At 52.4% G+C, this 23,446-nt stretch overlaps 1 protein-coding gene across 2 annotated transcripts; it reads right to left on the reverse strand.

Annotated features, from left to right (window-relative positions):
* Window positions 1–13,404: 13,404 nt before the first annotated feature.
* On the reverse strand, window positions 13,405–22,845 carry Gatd3a (glutamine amidotransferase class 1 domain containing 3A). 2 transcript variants are annotated; one of them, XM_038343386.1, is made up of 7 exons: window positions 22,644–22,845; window positions 22,415–22,467; window positions 21,811–21,924; window positions 20,494–20,613; window positions 18,461–18,553; window positions 17,436–17,611; window positions 13,405–13,427 (listed from the first exon to the last, which is right to left on the reverse strand). In XM_038343386.1, exons 1-7 carry the CDS (start codon window positions 22,776–22,778, stop codon window positions 13,420–13,422), a joined length of 699 nt encoding a protein of 232 aa, XP_038199314.1. In that variant the 5' UTR covers window positions 22,779–22,845; the 3' UTR covers window positions 13,405–13,419. The 2 variants fall into 2 exon arrangements, with proteins under 2 accessions (XP_038199314.1, XP_038199313.1); XM_038343385.2 differs by lacking the exon at window positions 13,405–13,427 and adding an exon at window positions 16,174–16,704 and having other exon boundaries at window positions 17,455–17,611; window positions 22,644–22,843.
* Between the last annotated feature and the right edge of the window lie 601 nt (window positions 22,846–23,446).

Below are 23,446 nucleotides of genomic sequence, written 5' to 3' on the forward strand. Positions count from 1 at the left end.
AGGGGAGGGGCTGAGAGTACCTTGAGAACCAGCAGGCTAAGGTGTCCTCTTGCCCTGCCTTTTGGGGATCCTTACTTTGAGTCAGCTACATGGGAGCAGGGGAAATGGTGACAGCACCGTAGCTATGCTGCCACCTGATCCCTGGTGATCATAACCACATGACTTCAATGCCAACACAGACGTCTTGGCTTGGCCTGTGGCATTGCAGGACTTCAGAGATGGGACCTGTCCTTGTATCTACCATCTGCTTTCCCTCTAAGGGGGATTCTCCTGCTGAGAGATGTAGAAATGGAGGCATGCGCAGATTGCCCTAACAGCTGCCCAGAGGTCCCTTACTCAAGCGCTCTGGCCCTGAACACCAGGATGGATAGGGTGCTGCACGGCCCCTGGTGGGCGGGGGGGGGGGGGGTAGCAGCTGGTTTCCCTCTGAGGTGAACCTTGTGGCAGTACTGCGGACATTCTAGAGCCCTGTATTCAAAGGCACTTCTTGGAGAATGGCTAGAGTAACTTCCAGAAGCTCTTATGAGTGGGTCCCCCGCAAAGGGGGGCTCAGGCAGCTGTGATCTGTGTGTCTTCACAGATAATCAAGTGTGTGGTCTAAGTTCAACACTCAGGGGCAAAAGACTCCTGCCTGCTGTTGTGAGCTCTAGACAGATGTCTAGATGTCTAGATGGCCTGGCAGCCAACAGAAGGGATTTCAGTGTGGCCACCAACGCTACGAGTGGCGTTGACAACCCGGGGCCTCTCCTTGCTTGGGTAGGGTCTCCACTGTACAGGCCTTATTCAGGATGGCTGCAGGACAAAGACAGGTCAGCTTCAATACAGCAAGGGCAAGAGGAAAGACAAAGGGGTGCTGGCAGGCTGCTGGAGGGATTGCCAACCATGGGGAAGGATCCATGCTGAAGGTGGGTCATGGGCACCGACATCTAAGGTGTGTTGGGGAGGTCGGTCCTCTTTTTGAGGGTCACAGTCTGAGGCCAGGGCAGCAGTCTTGTGATTCTATACTACGTGAAGTCCAGGCTTCCTCAGGAAGAAGACTCAGAGCCTGCACTACAGCACCGTTGTCAAGCCACTTGGTTACGGTGTGAAGCCACTTACCACGGTGGAGAGCTGTCCCTGCCACAAAGTAGCAGGCATGCAGGGGCAGATCGGTGACACCAGAAGGGGAGCAGGGGGGTCAGGTATCTGCATCTGCAGGGGCTCTCCAAAGAGAAACTGTTTCAAGTTGGCATGCTGGGGTGTACCTGTTAGTCTTTGCCATATAAGTGAGACCTCGTCACAGAAAGGTTCCCCCAAAAGCACAGACTTCAAAAAACAAACAACAACAACAACAAAACCCCACAGAACCAGGCATGAGAAACCTCTTTTTGATCTGTTGGTCACGAGAGTCTAAGATACCTCCAAAAACAACACAGGCTATTGCTGTTGCCTGTGTTGCCCTTGATGGCCTTCCAGAGGTTGAAGGTAAGTCTCTATTGCTGAAAACACCATACATTTTGAACATAGGACTTCTCCCCAAGGACTAGCTTTCATAGTACCAGTACGTGCTATACCTACTGCCAAGGAAAGGAAGAAATCCAACAGTTCTTCCCAGCTAGGACACCTAGAAACCACAACGACAGCATAGTACGAGATCCATAAGGGTGCAATAGTGGTCCTCGCATCTTGGTGGTGACCAATAGCTCTCGGTTAGGCTTAAGGCTGGCTCAACTAGAGAGAAACCATGCCTGTTACTGGAAACCCATTCAACTACCTGAGGCTGGGGAGGTCACGGATGATAGAGGAAAGCCTACCATTGCCACTTTACTAAGCCAGCACACTTCCTAACTGCATTCTAAATACTTACAACCGCAGATAAGCCCAGCTCTCACCACCCATCAAAGATGCTTCTCTCTCCGCGACAGACAGAGACCATTACAAAAACCCACAACTGATCAAAATGCAGAGATGAACTAGTCATGAGGTGCCCGGGCTCAATGGATGCATCTACAACGCAACCCTTGCATCTCAGGCTTAGGGATCGTCACTGAAGAGAGTGGAAAGATTTTAAGAGGCAGAGGACCAGGAAATCTGTTGTGAGATTGTGTCTCCTAGAAATGACAGGGAAACATCAATTGTGATATGTCAACAACATGGCCACCTAAACAAGACCTGGACAAGGACACCACCGACAGACACGCTAACATGGAAGGGGGAGATTGCACAGGGCCCCACCCCGAGACAAAGAACCACAGGCAACCAACAAATGCCGAGAGTGGGAGAACTCATCTTCCCCAGAGCTCATTCCCTTAATTGGCTATCTAATACCATCTGGTCAGCCCCGAACTCATATACATCTAAACAACACTAAACAGACTCAGCAGGTTATATTTATACAGCTAGGGCCATTCCACAAAGAAACCCTGTCTTGAAAATTCAAATAAAATAAATAATAAATCAAAATAGATAAGAGACGGTAAGGTGGCAGTAACCACCTGTGTCTCAGAGGGAAGTTACAAGGGTACCCCCAAGCTCTGAGCAAACACCCCAAGAGAACTACACCACTCTGAAATCCAGATGAAGAACAGGTGACAGACAGCTGGGTGTGGGGAGGCTGAGTCTGGCCCTGCCTGTGCACACCTATCTAGAGCGAGGCTAGCCCAAGCACCCTGGGGCCCCAGCTCCCGGTGATCCAGAGTCCAGCTGACCTCAGACATTCTAGGTAGTGTCTCCACTTCCCTGACAACAAAGAAGGGGAAGGGCCTCTGCTAGAGCCAGCTGACCTCCAGTGCATGGAGGACTTTGCCTGGGCCATAAAAGAAAAGGTCACAGAAGAGTGGGGACTCACTGTAGTGAGCTCTGTGGACTCCTAGGGAGGCTGTGGGGCCTCCTTGCCTAGGTCCAGGCCAGTCAACCTCCCTGAAGGCCCAGAGGGAGGATCCCACACTAACTGGATTCTGTGTGCCCATGACGTCCATGGGTAGGTGGCTCTGTCCTTCAGGACAACTGCTTTAGGACTTTATGTCCTTGAATACGATATCTTCATTTCTCAGAAAACACCCTGCAGAGAAAGCCCTCAAGACTAAAACACTCTTCTCGGTTCTGTCTTCACTGGGGAAGCTGCACACTACTCCAACATCAGCTATGACAACAGAAGTCCTGAGGGAGGTGGCAAGAACGGCTGTGTCCTCAAGGACACGTTGAGGGGGCACTGGGTCACACGCATCACCAAGAACAGGGACGCTGCCCCAGTGCATTCTAGGCAGCGGCCGTGTACACCAGGATGCACGAACACCATACATTTTCTTCCTCTTGCCGTTTCCACCAACCTGATTATACTATCTCCACAACAGCGACTTAATGGTGAGCAGGGATGGGGATTTGGGGCAGACCTGGGGCAGGCGTTCCTTCTCCCTCCGAGGCAGCTGGGATCTCCAGCGGTTAAGATACATCTGCTCTACGCCCCCTGAGCTGCAGCATCTCCTACCTCCTAGCGCCAGAGTACACACTGTCCAAGACATCCTAGCTTCCTGGGAAGGTTAGAGGGGGTTGACGCCCCTCTCGGAAAGGGGTGTTGGGGTTGAGACTCTATGAGGAGTGCAGGGGAGAAGTCTGTGAGGCCACCCTCACTGGAGGTGACAGGCTGTGGGGCAGGGACAAGCTGAAGTTTTGGGTTTGGTGCTCTAGGGGTCACTGAGATGGGCTGTCCTTTTGGTTAGGGGATTTATAATGCTATGAATATCACTGGAAGACAGCGCTGAGAATTGAACCCAGACCCTGTAGAAGAACAGCCAGTGCTCTTATTCTCTGAGCCGTCTCTCCAGCCCTCTGTCCATTTATCTGGCCATCGGATGTGATCCAGTACCTCACCTCCAAGGCTCAGTTCCCCCCTGTGGGCCACTCCCCCTGCAAGCTGTTAACACGGTGTCTAACTGCCATGATTCTTCTTATCTCTGTCTGCCTCTGTCTCCAGGAAGCCTCTCGAAATCCTTGAAGTCAGGGGCTGCTGCTTTAACTCTTTGCGGCCATTCTGTGACCCCCATATCTGTATGGAGACCGAATGGCTGTGTGATGTGTAATTGTGACCCAAAAGTTGATAGTAGTGATCAACACTGGAATGAGTGAATATGTTTGCCAACTGTCCTCAGAAGAGATCAGATCTGCTTGGTAAACTGCAGCTAATAAAGCCAACCTAGCTTGCACACGTAGTTTTTATTTGATAAATTCTGACATCGTGCGGAGACATGAATGGTCCTTCGATATTACAGTGTGGAAATCTGGCCTGTGTGCTCGGTTCTCTCGCTGTCAACTGTGCCTCTGGTGACTCATTTGATAAAGAACTAGTCTTTCTTGTCCCCAATCGAAAGAGTCCCTGGCTGGGAATCCCCTGAGAAGATCAACTTCCTCTCCAGACAGCGTGGTAGTGACCGTGACTGTCTCCCCGTCACCTGCTCTGTGGTTAGGTAGAACCTGCCCTGGCCTGGCCCTCCATAGGAACCTCTGGCTCAGGTGAGGGGTCAGGAACCATGGAAGGCTCCCAAAGGCATAGGGATTTACCCTGCACAACACAATCTAAGTGTCCAAGCAAAAACACACACACTACCCTTCCCATAGGTGACCACCCTGCTATCTCCACTCAGAGGCTGCTGGGAGAGTGACTTCCCTTCCCAGGAGCTATGTTTTCCTGTCCCTCATCCATTACCCATGACCCTGTCACCAGCATCCAGCAGGGAAAGCTGAGGCCACCAAGACTTCCCTAGTCTTACTTTCTCCAGGTCTGTGGGTGAGAGGAAGGAAGATGGGGGTCCTGCCCACGCTGCTAACTTAACTCAGGTCCCCTATGGAATCAGTCCTGGACAGGATTACCTGTCCCTTCCTTCCCACTTCCTTCCTCACTGCCCAGCTTTCCTCTGCGATCCTAACACATGCACTGGGAAGCCCTCCCCTCTCTTGACTTGGTTACCTGGGACCTCACAGGTGGCTTATGCCAGAAACAGTGATGTCCTTTGGAAGGACCAGGTCTCTTCTGCACGTGCCTGTATGCCTGGTTTCCTCATATGAGTACCGCAGAAGACGAGCAAATTGAAACAGGCCCAGCCACACAGAATGTGCAGGGCTGGGCATGAGGTCTGGGCACCCTAATGGGGAGGGGGAACATCAATGCTATGGCTGAAGTTCCAATGTGTGTGCTTTGCTGTGGTAGCATAGCAAATTAATTACAAGGCTTAATCCAGACAAATCAACAGTGTTCTGTGTCATTTTCAATCCAAACGGGCTCAGTATCTCCCAGACACTGCCTGGAGTCCTGGGGCACCCATGGAGGCCAGAACACAGCCTTTCTGTGACAGACCCCCGGAACTTCCTGTCTGGGGCCATGTCAGAAACACCAAAAGATGCTCAATGTGAAATATTTTAGTACTTCTGCTATTTGGCTCAAACCAGGAAGTTCAAGGATGCATGACACAAGACAGAAAACAGTAAAAGAACATTTAAAAAATACTGAAAAGATGCTGTCATGTGAGGACAATCCCAACAAATTCCCTTCCTTGTCTGGAAGACTAACACCCTTCTCTCTCGGAGCCAGGAGCTAAGGGCACACATGGGCACATGGGTCTCTAAGGAAGCTGCAAGCAGAGTCCAAGAGTGAAGGGGTCAATAGCCCTGCTGTGCAATGGCTTCCTTCGGGAAGTGCTGGCCCTGTCACAGAGCTGGGGCTTGGTCCAAGTCAGTGTGGAGTGTGGCCATGTCATCTGGTAAGACAGATAGGCCCACACAATCTAGGGGCTCCAGTGGCTCCTGGAAACTAAAATGAAGGACATGACTCAGCACCAGGGGCGTTCTTGGCAGTGTCTGTCCTGTGAAGCATCCCGAAGAGCTGTCCTGCAGCCAGAGTCCCAGAATGAGGAGTACCAGGCAGCAGAGGGGACACAGCCCTGCCTGTGAGGATCTAGGCATGGGCACTGGTATAGATGAGGAGCTCACTGAGGTCCCTCCTGTGAACCACTGTGTCTTTGACATGCATCCCACGCATGCCTCAGTTTTGTTCTGTGAATGGGCTCATCTGTGTCCTCAGAGAATTCATTAGAGACATCATGTCAGTCTCAGAGAATGGGATCTTCTCTAGAGGCAGATGTGACTTGAATTGTATTATTTAGAACTAGGGTCCTCTAAGAGGGGACACTGTGGATATGGAGGAGGCCATGAAGAGACAGAAATGATGAGAAGGTGGAGAGGATGAGGGGATGGAGAGGATGAGGGATGGAGAGGATGAGGGATGGAGAGGATGAAGGGATGGAGAGGATGAGGGATGGAGAGGATGAGGGATGGAGATGATGAGGGGATGGAGAGGATGAGGGATGGAGAGGATGAGGGATGGAGAGGATGAGGGGATGGAGAGGATGAGGGATGGAGAGGATGAGGGGATGGAGAGGATGAGGGGATGGAGAGGATGAGGGATGGAGAGGATGAGGGGATGGAGAGGATGAGGGATGGAGAGGATGAGGGGATGGAGAGGATGAGGGGATAGAGAGGATGAGGGATGGAAAGGATGAGGGATGGAGAGGATGAGGGGATGGAGAGGATGAGGGGATGGAGAGGATGAGGGGATGGAGAGGATGAGGGGATGGAGAGGATGAGGGGATGGAGAGGGTGAGGGATGGAGAGGATGAGGGGATGGAGAGGATGAGGGGATGGAGAGGATGAGACAGATGCTGTCATGAGACAGAAGTCATGAGAAAACAGTGGCCATAAGGAGAGGAGGGAGGTCATGAGGAGACAGGGACCGTAAGGAAATGGAGGCCACAGTCAGGACAGTGCTCCTCCACACTAACTGATACCCGAGATGCTCTGCAGTCACTGAGAGGGCCTAGGAAGGGCCCCCACAGAGCCTTGCAAGGAGCTAGCTCTCTGACATGTTTTAGGACCCTATGATGCTAGCATGTTCATTTTGAAGGTATGCAGTGACTAAATGAGTTAAAACATGTCTGTTGCCTGTGAGTAACATGGGACTGGCAGACTCCAGAGAGCCTAAAGGATCAGATGAGATTGTGAGCCAAACCTTGAGAGTAACCAAGGAACCGAGGATAGACCTGGCAGCTGGGGTGGAGGAGCTAGAAGCTGGCCAGACGGTCCCAGATGGGGGACACACATTCCCACTCAGCCCCCCATATCTTCCTGTAATTATTGCCCACATTACTTGTATCAGGAGCCAGCCATTGGCTTCGAAGCTGGTAAACTAGGGCCAGACAGGGTGTGCCATTTCTAGAGCACTGCTTATGTGTGATCTCTCTTGGCCCTCATAGAAATCTAGAAGTGGGTTCTGTGGTTGTCCCTGGACTCCACATGTACCTCATACATGTCCAGACAATAGCTTGTATGAGTCAGACACAATCCCTTCCAAACGACTACCCAGAAAACCAAGCAAGCGTAAAAAGGATCGCTGCTATGTGACGGGTTTTCTGCGTGCATATGCCAGAGGGCAAACAGCACCCAGGGTGGAGATGTACCATCACCGGCAAAGGGGTGCTCAAGTTACCACACCCACAGCTCAGGTCAGGAGGAGTCTCAGGAGCGGAAGCCTCACCCCCACCTCCGGGAGACCCAGGGCACAGAACAGCAGGTCCTTACTGCAGATGGCAGGCGTTAACTCCCTGCCAGCTTCTGGTTCTCCTGCCTTCTTCATGCCCAGTGGTGAGAGGCTTCTTAGAGCCCTGGCTGTTCTTGTTACCAGGAGAGCACCAATACCTGCTCAGCTCACTCCTGTCCCCACTCACCCTCTGCCATTCCTTGCTGGGGCTGAACAACCTCTCTAAGTGTTCAGCCTGGTGGCCCTGGCTTTCTCATAGCTGTACGTTGTTCTAAGCAGACGGTTCCTACTGCTGAGCAACAGACTAATGGCTTCTGGGACAGGAGACAGCCTGGCCATTGTCTGCCATTCCCCATCTTATGGCCCACCTAAGAACAAACACACATTCTAACTTACACCCCACAAGCCAGCCACTCGTGTTTCCAGGCCTGTGATACGGCACTAGGAACCATGCCTGTTGGCCTTGGATAGTAGGATGTCTTCCGTGTGTGTGTGTGTGTGTGTGTGTGTGTGTGTGTGTGTGCGCGTGTGTGTTGAGACAGGGTTTCTCTGTGTATCCCTGGTTGTCCTGGAACTTGCTCTATAGTCCAGGCTGGCCTAGAACTCACAGAGCGTCACCCGCCTCTGCCTCCTGAGTGCTGGGATTAAAGGAGTGTACAACCACTGCTTGGCTCCTGTGTCTTTGTATGCTTTCTGTTGCCATGATAAACATTATGACCAAAAATGACTCGGGTAAGAAAAGGTTGTCTCATCCGACCCTTCAAGCAACAGTTTGTCACTGAGGGGAGCCAGGCCATGAATTGAAGGAGAGACCGTGGAGGAAGGCTGCTTGCTGGACTGTCCCCAGCTTCATGCTCTACCTACACATCCCAGAACCACCTGCCTGGTGATGGTCCTACCCACAGGGGGCTGGGTCCTCCTACATCAATTAACAATCACGATAATGCCCCACAGACATGTCTACTGATCATGCTGATGAAGGCATCCCTCAGTTGAGGGTCCCTCTTTTCAGGTGTCAAGGTGACAACCACGATCAGCCATCACACCCTGCTTCACCTCTAACCCGAGCCCCCCTACTGTCTCCTCTGGAACTCCCTTCCCGGGGCTCCTCCTCCGATCCTCCCTCCTGGTTCTCAGCACCCAACCCCATGGGTAAGAGGGATGTAGCCAGTGGGCAGCTGCCAGCAGTCTGCCCTGGCTCACCTGGGTACCTTAAGTTCCCAGAGTTCTGCTCAGCCTGAGGCCTCAGCTCTCCACCCTACCACCTCACTCCTTTTCCTCCCACCATCATCCTAGATGGTCAGGTGTCGCAAGGGGTATTTGGGACAAGCACCCAGCTGCCTGGTCGGCTGCAGCAGCTGGTCACTCATCCCTCAGATGCAGCTTCGGTGCAGGCTACATGTGCTGTCACGTGCAGTGCTGGGCCTAAGGCTGAATAGGAATGGCCCTTGGAGAGCTGCATCTCATGGTGACACGGCCCTAGGATCGGTAGAGTGAAGGAAAGCCATGAGTTTCCTGCTTAGGTTGCCTCCTGGTGTATAATGTACTCCTCCCAAACTTGGTGACTTCAAGTAGCTTCCCTTCCTCTGCTCAAGATGCCAGCCAGGTGCTAACTTTCCCCAGCATCCATGGCTCTGCAGTCTCTTGGTCTGTGGCAATGGTACACTCCAGCCTGTGGTCCCAGTGGGGCCTTGGGGTCCCAGTGCCATGTCTCTCAAGTAGCCAGCAGGTCATGAGAACGAAGGAGATTGAAGACATGGCTGAGACTGCCTGAGAAGATTCAGACCCCGCCCTCCCTTCAGACTATCCCTTGACCCCTTCTCCTCTTCCCATCTAGGGCTGGCGGCTCCATGAAAGCAGCAGAGGCCCAGGAGGAGCCCTGGGAGAAATCAGAGCCAAAAGTGGGCCTTCATTCTGTAGCTCCGAGGTAGCTCCAGGCAGCAAAGGCCAGGGCCCCATCTGAGAACTCACAGAACTGGCCCGAACTGAGCTTAGGTTAAGAGCAGTCTCAGGACAGAAGCCCCACAGTGAGACACATGGCATGCAAGGAGCCGAAGCCACAGAGACAGCTCTTCCTTAGGCTAGGCTTGGTGAAAATCAGCTGGGGGGGGGCATCAACATCCTGCCAAGTGGGGGAAGGAGCGCCAGCCTACAGTGGCAGACAGCAAAATCAACCTTCAACACCAGGAAGAGGTAGAGCTGGACTCAAACAGAGCACTTCAGATGCTCACACACGCACCTCCTCCTCCCATAGTTACACTAATTACTTCAGAGAGTCAGCATCAGAGCAAGGAAGCATCAGGGATGAAGTGACCCTCCACAGTAATGAAGGATCTGAGTGAAGTGAGCTGCACAAAGACACAGCAATCTGTGGCATGCTAGGACGGACGCGTGCCTAGCAGGGTCAAGACCTGAGGCAACGCTCAGAGACCACATGGAGCAGCAGATACACCCACGATTAGTCAAGACTGCAGTGCCTCTCCAGAAGAAAGGAAGTCAGAAGGACAGTGCTGAGATCGGCAATACCATCGACCATGACGGGCAGCTCTGGGGGCTGGGTCCAGCAGTAGCAGAAATGCCTTCTTCTCTAGCTTTCAAGGAACGTCCATCAGTACAGACCACACTTGGGGCCATGAACATCCCCGACTCAAAGGGATAGAAATCAGACGTGGGACATCCTCAGATGATCACAACGGAATTAAATTCCATCGCTGGAAAATCCCCAAACACTCGCCGATTAAACAACACACTCATAAATAGCACATAGGTCAAGGAATCTGGAAAGAATTTTTAAAAACATTTTGAACTAAATGAAAATGAAAACAGAACTTAACAACAATTGTGGGATTCAGGGCAAACTGTGACTGAGAAAAAAAAAAAACATCTGCCCCGGAATGTGTGTATCAGAGAAGATGGAACCTAAGCCGATGCCTCAGGACACCAAATAAAGAAGAATAAATTAAATCCAAAGTGAGAGAAGAGAGAAAGAGACCAAAATGGAATCAATAAAACCTAAAGCCGGCTCTCTGAAAAGATCAATGTTGTCTAAAGATAATATCAGGAACAGGAGAGGGGGTCACCATGAATTGTGAACACCGTGTCCACAAATTGCATAGAATCGGTGAAATGGCCACAATCTGCCAAAACTCGTACAGAAGAGACAACAGTCTAGAAAGGTTCCATCCATCTGTCTATCTGTCTGTCTGTCTAGGTCTATGAATCTGTCTATCTAAGAAACTGAAGTTACTGACAACTTTCCAAACTTAAAGACCTAGGTCCAGAGGGCCAGAGGCTCACTGGACAATTCTACACTTGTGGGAGGACATTATGCAACGGTGACTATCTCTTTCGGAAGACAAAAGCAGAAGGAATGTATCCTAGCTCATCTGCGAGGCCCATGTTTCCCTACCCAAACCAGACAGACGTCACAGAAGAAGAAACCACATCATCCTCTCTCATGACAACAGATGGCAGAGAGCCTCGGCAAGGTTAGCAGATCCGGGCCAGTAATGTAGGAAAGGAATCCCACACCACGACCACGTGAGACTGCCCAGATGTAAAAAGCTGCTTCAACACCAGGAATCTGGGGTATATCATCTACATCAGAGGTTAAAGAAGAAAATCCCATCAATAAGAGTGGTAGAAGGGACATTCCTCAACTCAGTAAAGACATCTAAAGAGCACGAACAGCTAATATCATACAGTGGTGAGAAACTAGGCGGGATGCCCCTCCCATCTTTCCTCCTCAGTATCACACTGGAAATCCTAGACAGTGCAGTAAGGCAAGAAAAGGGAAAAAATAATTATCTATGTAGAAAACCAAAAGAATGTGCACACACATATACACACAGGCACGCGCACACTCCCCTACCTACCTCTCCTGAAGCTAAGAAGCAACGTATGAAGGTTGCAGAATTCAAAGCCAATCGCTTTCCTACAGGCCAACAACAAACAGCTAGAATTTGAAATTTGAAATACAGTAACATTGACCCTAGTACCTACAGACTGAAACACTTTGGTATAAACCTAACAAAATAGGTGCAAAATATATGAAAAACAAAACAAAACAAAGCTTTTGTGGAAAAAAAATCAAAGCTCTAAGGAAACAGTTATCCCACGAGCTCGGACACAAAGGCTGTGCTTGTCCAGGCGAGGACCCCGCCGCCTCATCCATGGATTCACACAATCCCAGATGAAGTCACCACAGGTTATTTTGCAGCGGACCGGTTCTGTTTTGAAGCGTGTACTGAAAAGTCTCCACGTTGCTGAAGAACGAGCCACAGGAAGCGTCAGGGCCTGACAGGACAGTTGCTGTGATGTCCGGCTGAGACGATGGTGTGGTGACGGTCAGTGGGCAGACAGCCATGGGAAAGCACTGGGCGTCCGTGGCAGACCCTCGGAAATACAGCCGGCTGGCCTCGACCATAGAGTGGATGCAGTACAGGGAAGCAAAGAAAGTTCTTCCAAAAGGTGGTGTTTGTGGATATACACGTTTTATTAGTTCCCTTTTCGTTTGTTTCTGGATATAACACCGTAACCAAAAGCTTCTTATGAGTTTATTTTGGCTCACCAATCCCAGAGGGGAAGGCATGACAGCAGGCAGCCAGAGCAGGAGACTGGCTGGTCACTTTGCATCCTCACTCATGGGGCAGAGAGAACAGGAAGCAGGTGAGACTACAAACCCTCAAAGCTCACCCCCAGTGATGCACTGCCCCCAGCAAGGTTGCATCTCCTAAAGGTTCTGTAACCTCCCCAAACACCACCACCAACTAGGGGCCAAGAGTTCAAATACCTGAGACTGTGGGGAATGTTTCCCATTCAAACCACCACATACAGGGCTGGAGAGATGGCTCAGCAGTTAAGGGCACTGGCTGCTCTTCTAGGGGACCCAGGTTTAATTCCCAGTACAAACATGGCAGCTCACAACTGTCTGTAACTCCAGTTCCAGGAGATCTGACACCCTCACACAGATACATACGCAGGCAAAACACCAATACATATGAAGTAAAAATAAAAACAACAAAACCCATCACACAATTCAAAAACAAAAAGCCAGAATATAAGCACGTCTTTCACCTTCACGTTAGCTCAAACTGGAGCACAAACTTAAATGCACAAAGCAAAGCTTGGAAAGCCCCAGTTGATCACAGAAGAAGAAAGCTAGATGATTTTTTTTTTTTTTTGAGACAGTCTCATGTAGTCCAGGCTGGCTTCCAATTCTCTGTGCAGCCAAGGATGACCTGGAGTTCCTAATTCTCCTGATTGCCTCCCGGTGCTGGGATTCCAGGCATGTGCCGCCACACCTGGTGTATATGATGCTACCAGTGTGATGTCAAGTGGGTTTGAGTGATGGCTCCACAGTCAGGAAAGGATAGAAATAGAAGAATCAACAAGAAAAGGTAGTGTAGGGGGCAAAAGTCCTCGGAAGCCCCGAGAGCGTGCATATGTTGGCATGGTTATGTCAAGGGTGCCGAAGCCTCAGTCCTGCAGGAGGGGCAAAACCTCACCCAGGTGAGGACCAAGAAGGTTGGCAAAGCTCTCCTTGGGGTCCACATGAGTGTTGATGAACGATTGATCAGAATTTATAAAAACGAGCAAACGCAGCTTCCTCCTGGCAGGTGTTTACAGCCTGAGACTGCCTGCCCGCCCACAGAGACATGGGGAGACTAGCTATCCCTTCCCCCTGTGCTGTGCATAATAAACACGACGAGGTTCCTGCAGGCTGCAGCATGTGTCCTCTTACCGGTGTGCGCACACCCACACCGAACCCCAGCTTTCCTCCGTGGGGCCTCCATGTGTGTCTGCCCCTTCTTCCTTCCCTTGCCACCGCTGGTCAGGACTCCAGGGCCCAAGCTTCAGGGTCCTGAAATGGGCAGAAGGAGAGAGGCTGAGGTATATGCTCAGGGTGGCCAAGGCAGGTGGGGGTGAAGAAGAGAGGAGCCCCTGGGAACTCAATTTGAGACTTGCTGGCTTAAATGGAGGCGCCTGTGAAGTAGACCTGGAAGGTAGGGGCCGTGGAATTCCCACGAGGACTTCTGAAGATGGTAAAGTATAGGATATAGGCAGGGGTGGGCGAGGAGAGTGTAGGGGACAGTTTAGCCGGTCCTTGGCCTTGATCAGCTCAGCTCAGAACCTGCAGGAGGTCCCAAGGTTGGTCCATTGTGCCGCCTACTGGTGATACCTAAAATAACAGCCTTACTAATGAGCTGAGTGGACTTGACTCTAGGGACATGTCTCTAGGGACAGGACTTACTCCAAGAATCACAGGTCTCAAACAAAAGTAGTTATTATAGCTAGTTTTTTTTTTTTTTACTGACAGATAATTCATGTAAGAGGGTTGTTTTCAAATACTTCAGAGAAGGCCTGATGACCTGAGTTTAGTTCCTAGAATCCACTTGAAAGGAGAGAACCCGGACACCCACGTGCACACCTGTGCTAAACACACAGGTATAAGATAAATATAAATTATTAAGAAAATGAATAAAGTATTTTAGAGAATGTAAAAAAAAAGAAGAAGAAGACTGACTCACCCTGGCTGCTTCCGTTCTTGGTGGGCCTGACCTCTTCCCTGCCTCCCGGTCAATGTGTTCACTCACACCTCCAGGCCATGTGCCAACAAGCCCTTACTAGCTCCATGAAAGCGAGGAGCATGGTCTCTTAGTCCATAGATTGCGCCTGGCAGACAGTGGGGAGGTGATCATTTCCGGTGCCAACAGCTAACTTCTGGCTTCAGGCTCCACAGAATGCTTCCTCACCAGACCCACGCACAGTCCAGCGCAGCTCTACCTGACCTCGGCTCAGCACACCTGTGACGCTGACTGGCCAGGCCAGGCAGGGGTCTGGTTTGTGCTGGATGTGTTGGGGAAGCAGTGTGCTGGTCACACTTGGTCAGGGAAGACATCCATGGGGCCAACTGAACCCACCTGCACATCTGAGCACTTGAGCAGAAACTGCCCAGGGACCCAGTGCCTGTCTCTGACATTGCTGACCTTTCCCTTGGGGGTCTCTCATGAGTTCACTCCCCTCTCAGTTACCGTGGTGTGTGGCAGACATGAGAAAGGACGAAATCCAGGCAGCAGGTCATGCCTAAGCTCAAGTTCCACTTGTGGACACGGGACATCCAGGCCACATGGTAGGTAGGGCCTGAAGTGGGTGCAGGTTCTGGGGGTACCATTCTCCTTTGGGGTGCTCAGAGGCCATTGTACCCTTCTGCTCAGCTGGCACAACTCAGCAAGGAGACAAGCAGCTGCCAGCCTAAACGTGATGGGGTGGAAGCTTCCTCTATAGACGTAACCTTGAGCACCCTGCCCACCAGATACCCAATGGACGTGGCTTACCAAACAAAGGATTTGTCAGTAGACTGTAGATCTCTAGCTGGAGAAAAGCAGACAAGGGGGAGCGGCACCAACAGACTCTGCCCAGGGGATGCCCAGAAGGCCGAGAGGGCAGAGATGTGACTAACACCAGCAAGCACCTCGGGAGACAGCACCCCCAGCCCCAGTTGCAATCCTGAGCCTAGTGTAGCGAATATGTTATATGGTGCATCTACCAATCGCGGCGGGAGAAATACTGAGTGCCCTCTGGGCTCTGCTGGAGATCAACTGCTGGAAATGCCAGTCTAGCAGCCTAGAGCTGGTGTGGTGCTGGAGCACAGGAGACCCACGAGGACGCAAGGATGCTCATTAGTGCCTACGTCAGCCAACTCAGTACAGCCAGGTGGGCCAATGGGCCAACAAAAGGCTGAAGCAAAAATATCCATGAGCTGATGGAGAAGGCTGAGCAGAGCGACACACAACACAGGACAGGGATGTTACTCTGGGTGGCCTTGGGTGGGCTAGACAGGCAGGAAGCAGGGGCTTTGGATGGATGGTGTCGGTTCTGTACGTCCACTGTGGAAACTCACTTAAGTGAAGCTGCATACATATATGAAGCTTCAAGAGGTTCACTTCTGAGGAGTGGGGAGGTCAGACCCAGGGGTAGGCTCTTCAGGTAACCCAGGAGGGGGCTACCTGGCCGCAGTGCAGGGACCATGAGTGTCTGCCATAGGTCCTGGTAAGAGGTCTAAAGCTCAGATCACCAAGAACCATGGTCTCTGGAGGAATCAATCTGAGAAGCAGCAAGGGGCATTCTCTCTGTGGCTCTGTGTGTGTGTGAGTGTGTGTGTGTGTGTGTGTGTGTGTGTGTGAGAAGGGTACCGGGAGACAGCAGACATCCTGCTACGGAGGCTCCCTGCCTGGCCTAACTCCACTTCTGCCCAGCATCTGACATAACTGAGCTAAAGGAGTCTTACAGCCTGGTGCTGCAGTCACTGCTACCAAGGCCAAGGAACCCTCAGGCTGCCTGGCTGTCCAGAAGAGAATGTTCTGGAACAGATGAAGTGTGCTCAGACCTCCATCAGACCACTCTGACACTTTTCCATAAGGGGACAAGTGCAGAGGGCAGCACCAGGGCACCACCGCTCTTCACTTTTCTTTACCCAGGTCCCTGGCAGCGGGCCAGCACACAGGCCCACTCCTGGGGACTTCCCCGTTTCCCTGAGACTCATCGAAACCCCATGTTATGGGTACCATTCACTAGTTTCAGAAGGCCTGAGACATAGCTGAAAGTAGTTTCCAGTGTGGAAAGGAGTTTATTCTGTGGCTGCAGGAACTGCCTGCTACAGAATTCCCCTGGCTTTAGTTAGCCTGTGTTTACTTTGGGTGAGAGAACGTTTCTTTATCCACAAACAAGGTCTGTCTGGTTATCACACGGTGGTCTGATAATGAAAACCTAGGATTGTAGAATGTAAGTGCTTCGACCAGACCCTTCCAATGGGGACGTAGAGAGGCAGCCCCCACTGTGAAGCTCCTGATGCTATTGGGGCCCATGGAGGACTCTGAGCTTCTTGCTGGTAGAAGGAGCTGGGTCGAGCCCATTATGGACGGAGGCAAAGCTCCTTCTTCAGGCAGAAAATGACTATTCTTCTAACAAAAAGGCAACTCTTGTCCTTGCTGAATGGAGCCCAGGCAGTGCTACTTTCCAGTGAGTTCTAGCACCTTCTTCACCATAGCCCCAATCCCGTCGTGGATGTGATGGAGTGCTGTCTCGCACATGAAGGCCGGGGTCGTGACCACCTTGTTTTTCTGGTCTACGTGAGCTTCGTGCATAGCTGTTAGGGAAAACACAGCACTGGGCAGGACCACAGGGAATTGCGGGGAAGAGGCCCACCCGCCCTGTCTTGCAGCTCCTTTGCTGCTCAAGGACACCACGGCACCAAGTCTGCACCTGCTATACTGCTGTCATCCAATTAAACAAGAGGGACTAGCTCTCGACTCACAGGTATGCAAGAGAAAGAAAATGTGACCTACTGGGGAGGGGGGGCAGTACCTGATAACAGCCTGCATGCTGCCTTACACGGGGGGGGGGGGCAGGGCAGTAAAACTCACCCTGGCCAGGCCCCCGTAGGCTTCAGCAGTGGAAACTGAGGGGCCCGCTAGAGCAAGCTAGGAGCCCTGCTCACTTCTCCCACACTGGTCTTATTTCCTTCTGTGGTCACCAGCAACAGTTTCTCCAGGTCCCAGAGTCCTGCCCTAGTCTGCACTCCTCACAGGCCACCTAACCTTGTGGGGACCAGGCATTGCAGCTGTATACTCCAGGCTGACGTGCAGAAATATGGATTCCCTGGCCAGCTGTGGAGTCAGTATTCCACCAGCCTGTCTGTGGCAGACGAAGCTAGCTCCACCCCACAACACGGGTAGGCCCTGTCCTCCTGCCCAGGGGCTGCCTTGAAATAAGACCAGCAACCATAATCCCCGTAGAGAAGGCTGTCCGCCACAGACACCTTCAGTGACCAAATGAATGACACTAATGTGCTACTTGACACCACACTGACCGACCACCAGGAAGGATATGGTCACACCCTTCACACAGTGCTTGGCGCCCAGGGCTTTGATGGCTTCTGCAGTTCCAGCATAAGGCCACTTGCCACCTTCCTCTTGCTCGTGGCCCACGGTGACCTCGACACCTTTGATCACTTTGGCTGCGAGGACAGGCGCGATGCAGCACAAGCTGAAAGTTGGAGGAGCTGTGTCAGCACAGGGAGCACACTGAGAGCGAGGACTGAGGATGGTCTGGTCCCCAGAGGCTGCAGCTTGGGAGCCTTGCCCCAGCTTGTGGCACTAGGCAGTCGGGTCAGGACTTGAGCAGCCCTGGGCACAGATGGCTGCAAGGAAAGCTGAGGGGTCAGGGAAGCCAAACTCTGCACTGCCATCTGGTGGCCCACTGTCTACGGCAGCGGCTTTAAACCAGGGGTTGGGTGGGGTGGACGACCCTTTCACAGGGCTTGCATATCAGATATTTACACTATGATTGTCAACAGTGGCAGAATTACAGTTATAAAGTATCAATGAAATAATTTTATGGTTGGAGGTCACCACAACTTGAGGATCTGTATTAAAGGGTTGTAGTATTAGAAGGTTGAGGATCACTGATGTAGAGTGCTCAGCGTAGGTAACAGCCCTGCATGACCTCATGACCCTCAGAAGTGAGCTGCCCGGGCTGGGCATGGTGGCACGGGTGGTAATCCCAGCATTCAGTAGGCAGATGGATCTCTGCGAGTTCAATCAAGGCCAGCTTGGTCTGCATGGTGAGTTCCAGGCCAGTCAAAGCTGGTAAAACTCAAAACCAAAGTGAGCAGCCCTGACACACAGGAGGTGAGCAGCTGGGCCTAGTGAACATGGGCTGGGCTCACATGGCTGCCCTACCTAGGGGCCAATCCCACTTCTACCACACTCCCAGGCCGTCGCTGGTCTTACTGGGTTCCAGATGGTGGAGCCATCACATCATACCAAGAGCTGGCAATGTGCCAGGAACTTCCACAACCCATGGCATCCTTCTGAACCTCAGTGCATCACCTACCCGATGGGCTTCCCGGCCCCGTGGAACTCCTTTAGGACGCGCTCTACTTCCTTGTTAACCGTGCAGTCCTTCCCATCCACGGCAAACGTGCTCCTGCCACGAGAGGAGAGGCTCTGCTCAGTGGTGGCCCCATAGTCTCCGAGTGGCCCACTGGTCAGCAGTGTGTCCCACAGTGTGGCCACTGCCCTGGCGGTGGGCAGTCTGCTATTACACTGGATGCCTAACTGCATCTAGCTTCTCATCCACCAGCCAGCAGGGTGGAATGCAAGAGGTGGGTGGACAGTCTGTGACTACTCTGCCTTCAGGATCCAGGGGCAGCAAACCAAAACCAAAACCTCAAAGAGAGGGTTTCACTGCATGTGCACACTAAGGCTTAGCCACCTGCTGCCACATATGCGTGCTACATTTCAATGACACCAGCCTGGCAGGCTCAGGGGTTCAAAGCAGCATCAACGAGGGCCTGCCATTCTTCCGCAAAGGTCGTTAAAAAGGAAGATGGCAGCTACCTCACAGGGGCTAGTGGGCTCAGGCACAGGTACTGAGGCTCAGACTCCTAAATTGCCATGGAAACTCACCACCTCACATGCTCCCGAGCCCACTCTCCTAAGTGAGCAAGATGGCCCAGTTGTGCTGGCAGGCACAGCCTCTGGACAATCTTCCACTAGGCAGGAGTTAACAGGCAGAAGTAAGGAACGCAGACCAGCCTTCCAAGAAACAGTGGTCCGGGTGAAGGGAAAAGAATCCAGTGATACCCATGACCTGCATTGCCGCTGTGAGGATGGAGCACACAGGCCCTCGGTTAGGGCTGGTACCTCCAGAATCACTGGTTTCAGGGCGGAATGGGTGGGTGCTATCAAAGAGGCTGGTGGTGTGCAGAATCTGGAGAAAGGGACATTTCAATGACCCAACAAAGCAGTCAGAAGGTTCGGATTAAGAAAGGTGGATTGGAGCCAGGTGGTGGTAGCACACCTTTAATAGTGTCTATTGCAGTACTCGGGAGGCAGAGACAGATGGATCTCTGTGAGTTCAAGGCCAGCGAGTGCCAGGGCAGCCAGGACTACACAGAGAAACCCTGTGTCAAAACACAAAACACAAACAAACAAAGGTGGACCGGTGATACTCCAGAGCATGAAGCCCTGTGTTCTTCCCGTCTGGGAGCAGGACGTCCAATGAAATGCCTAGGGGATACTGCAGAGCCTCTCACGGTTCTCCCTGACAACGAGCTGGGTGGTCACCTCTCAAACAGGGTCATGTGGAGGCTAGAACCACAGAAGCTTCCACAAATGCTCAAGGGAAAACCAACTAGAGCTGTGAAAAGGACTCCAACTCGTCTCGCCTTGAGTTTGTTTACTATTTCCCACGGCAACAGCCCAGACCTTTCCTGCCGCCGCACGGTGTGAGAGGGTGTCCTACTTACGGCTCTACTGCTGTGCAGAGACGCTATGAGCAAAGCAACTTAGAGAAGAAGGCATTTTTATGGTTTCAGAGGGTTAGTCCAAAACAAGCACGGCATGAAGCATGGCAGCAGGCAGGCATGGATGGCACTGGAGCAGTAGCTAAGAGCTTACATCTGATCTGCAAGTTGGCAGGCAGAAAGAGAGAGAGAGACAGACAGAGAGACTGACCAACTACATGGGCCTGGTGTGAACTTTTGCAACCTCGAGGCCTACCCCCTTTGATAAACTTTCTCCAACAACACCACACCTCCTAATTCTTCCAAAGGATTCTACCAAATAGGAACCAAGCATTCAAACATATGAGCCTAGGGCCACTGTCATTCAAACCACCACAGAAGGACAGCTCTGTGTGAGAATTGACACTTGCAAGGACAAGCCAGCAGAGTTTGCTGAGACCTGATTCACAGCATGGAGGTCAGTAAGACTGCCCAGCCCTGCCGGACAGCTTCGAGGCACTGGAGTGTTCTGAGGAAGAAGTAGAGAACCCCTCACTGGTCTTGCTAAAGTGACCCCAGCCCACCCCTTGTAAAAGAGCTGGTACTACTGTGGTCTAGACCCTTACACTTGGACACGCACAGGTTTTTGGCAGCTCCAAAGCCTCCAGGGAAAATGGCGGCATCATGGTTGGCAGCTTTGAGCTGGGCCAGATTGGTGATCTTGCCTCGGGCAATCCTTGCTGATTCTGCCAAAACATTCCTGGAAAGAGCACAAATGGAGCAAAGGATCAGGGCGTAGCAGGGCCAGGACACAGGCACCACTGGGGACTTTTCTTGAACATGGCTCACAGTGCGAAATGAGTAGGCTCACACGTGAGACTGAATTCTCCCCAATTAGCACATCCAGGCAACGTCTGGAGACAGTGACAGGACTCTAGTGACCTACAAAAACAAGCCTTGCAGGCTGGCCTCAGGATCGACACTAGGTTACCTGGAATCAGGGATCAGGAGGAACTGGAAGCCCACCAAGTATCCACAGCAGGCAGAATTCAGTACTCCTCACCGGAGCGGGTGGTGTAGGAAACTACTTTTAAGGATGCCTGAAGCCACCTGAACATCAGACACAGCAGGAAGCTACCGCTGCCTCACCTGGGCTTGTACAACGCAGGAGGAGGGGCAGATTCAAGGGCCTGGGGCCTGGACAGAGAAGGAAATGGTGGGGATCCCAACAGACAGCCTGAGCAGTTAAAGTTCCTCTCCCTCCTCTTTCAGTCTCAGCCCTCAGGCCACCTTGCAACCAGGCCTCGGATAAGAAATGTAGTTGTGGCCAGGTGGTGGTGGTGCACGCCTTTAATCCTAGCACTCGCGAGGCAGAGGCAGGCAGATCTCTGAGTCTGAGGCCAGCCTGGTCTACAGAGCTAGTTCCAGGACAGCTAAGTTACACAGTTACACAAAGAAACCCTGTCTTGAAAAACCAAAACAACAATAAAAATGTAGTTGTGCTGGGCATGGTGGCACATGCCTTTGATCTCAGTATTTGGGAGGAAGAGGCAGGTGACTTTCTTATGAATTCAAGGCTAGACTGGTCTACACAGTGAGTTCCAGGCCTGTTAGGGCCAAATAGACCCTGTCTCAAAAAGCCAAAAACCAAAACCAAATTTAAAAAGTAGCTGTAAATTAGCTAAAGGGGCACAACACAGTGCCACACAATGACTAGAAAGAACACACCATGACCACCTCCCATCCAGAGGGAGGACAACAGTGGCTCCTGCCATTCCCGCAGTGCTAACTGGGAGGTCAGAGCCACTGTGCCCAGGGCCATGCATTTCCAGAACAGTTGGATGACGGCTGGGGTGAAGAACACACACTCCACTGCATAACCTAGAAGGCTGCAGGACAGAAGCTGCCCGTGGGAAGAGGGGTCCTGTACGGTCTGTCCCCTACCCCTACCCCATACCTGCTTTCGCTCTCAGAGGGCTGTCCTTTGGTGTGGTCAATCACATGCATCTGAGGGACATCAGGAGCAAAGATCTGGACCTCGGCCCCGCCTCGGCTCAGGTGGACCAGGATCCTACGGGAAAATCCACCGTGGTGTCACTTCCAAATGTGTCCTGCAGACTCATTTTACAAATGAACTTCCACCAAATGCAGGGTGTGAAGCTTGGGGGGGGGTATTCCTAATTTATAGGACACTTTGTTGCTTTTATGAAGCCATGGCTGCCTCCCTACCAGTACCCACCCTTACAGACCTCTGAGGGGAGGGTGGAACCGGAGCACGTAGGTAGGTGCATCAAGCGGTCTCTACAATTCCTTTTACCAACTGGTGAGCAGCGGCGGTTGCTGACTCAGCAGATGCTGCATATTTTTTTGGGGGGGGGGGGTATGTTCTGGGCCCCAGGCTGCTGCCAGGCACTTTGCCTTCACCCAGGGCCCAAGCGGCATCTTTTAGTCTTGCCTGTGCTGTGGGCTTGAACCTATCACGATGTGAACCCACTGTATTTGGTTATGCTTCTGCCATTTAAACCAAGGGAGTGTTTACATTACGAACTTTGAGGACTTACGCAGAGGCCTCGTGGATCTCGGTACCGTCATAGACTCCGCAGCCCGACAGCACCTGCAGGAGGAGAGGCACTGACGAGGGCGAAGGGCCCGTTAGGGAATCACCAAGGGGAGAGGAAGGCTAAATCCCTGCAGGGGCCGACCTTGGGAGGCCAGCTGGGCGACCCCAGTCTGCAGGGAGTGAGCCAGAGGAGGAAGGTGGCCTGGGAGTCTGTCTGGCCATACACTCACCAACGCCACCCTGGCCCCAGGCCGCGGTGCGGAGCTGTGAAGGGCAGCGCGCTGGGAGGGAGCATGGTGGCGTCCCGACAGCGGTGCGAGCGCAGAAGCCAGCCTCCGAGCCACCAGAGCTCTAACGGCGGCCATAGCGAAGGACACACAGCAGCGTTGTGTGTGCGCAGTAGGGCAGAGTCGCTCCTGGCCAATGGAGGAGCGCGCTGCGCGCCCTTTCCGCCCCTGAAGGCCGGTGGGCGGGACCGCGCCTGCGCACTGGTCAACAGAGCGCCGGGATAGCGGCTAATTGCTCTGGAGACTACTGGGCCAGCCCGGCAGGGCCTCCGATCTCAGAACACGCCGCCCCAACCCCCGACAAAGGATACTGGTAGGCGGGACTGCACCTGCCCAATGCACGGCCATATGTGGGACACGCCCCTTCCCTGGTTTTGAGAGGGCAAGGGGAAGAGTCTGGGTAGCTGCCAGCTTAGGACTTTGCCATGAGTGTTTTGGTGGCCTGCCTAGGGCTTGAAGGGCATTCATCGTGGAGTAGGCCGCCCAGATAGCCTACTGTAGCTCCATTCTGTGCAATCACCAAAAATGCTTGTAAGCAGCGTAGGTTCCCCAAATAATGGGGGTGTCACTGCGCAAACCTAGCTTCTCTGGATTCCCCTGAAGGTTCCTCATTGGTCACGGTTCTGCCAACCACGGTGCACTGGCTGCTTCAGAGGAAGAGCTGAGCACCTACCTACTGGACAGTGTCCATAGCTCCCAAAGTGTGATTGCCGGTCCCTCAACACCGTGAAAGCTGTTAAAGGTGG

Source organism: Arvicola amphibius, chromosome 9 (assembly GCF_903992535.2).
Source record: "Arvicola amphibius chromosome 9, mArvAmp1.2, whole genome shotgun sequence".
Lineage (NCBI taxonomy): Eukaryota > Metazoa > Chordata > Mammalia > Rodentia > Cricetidae > Arvicola > Arvicola amphibius.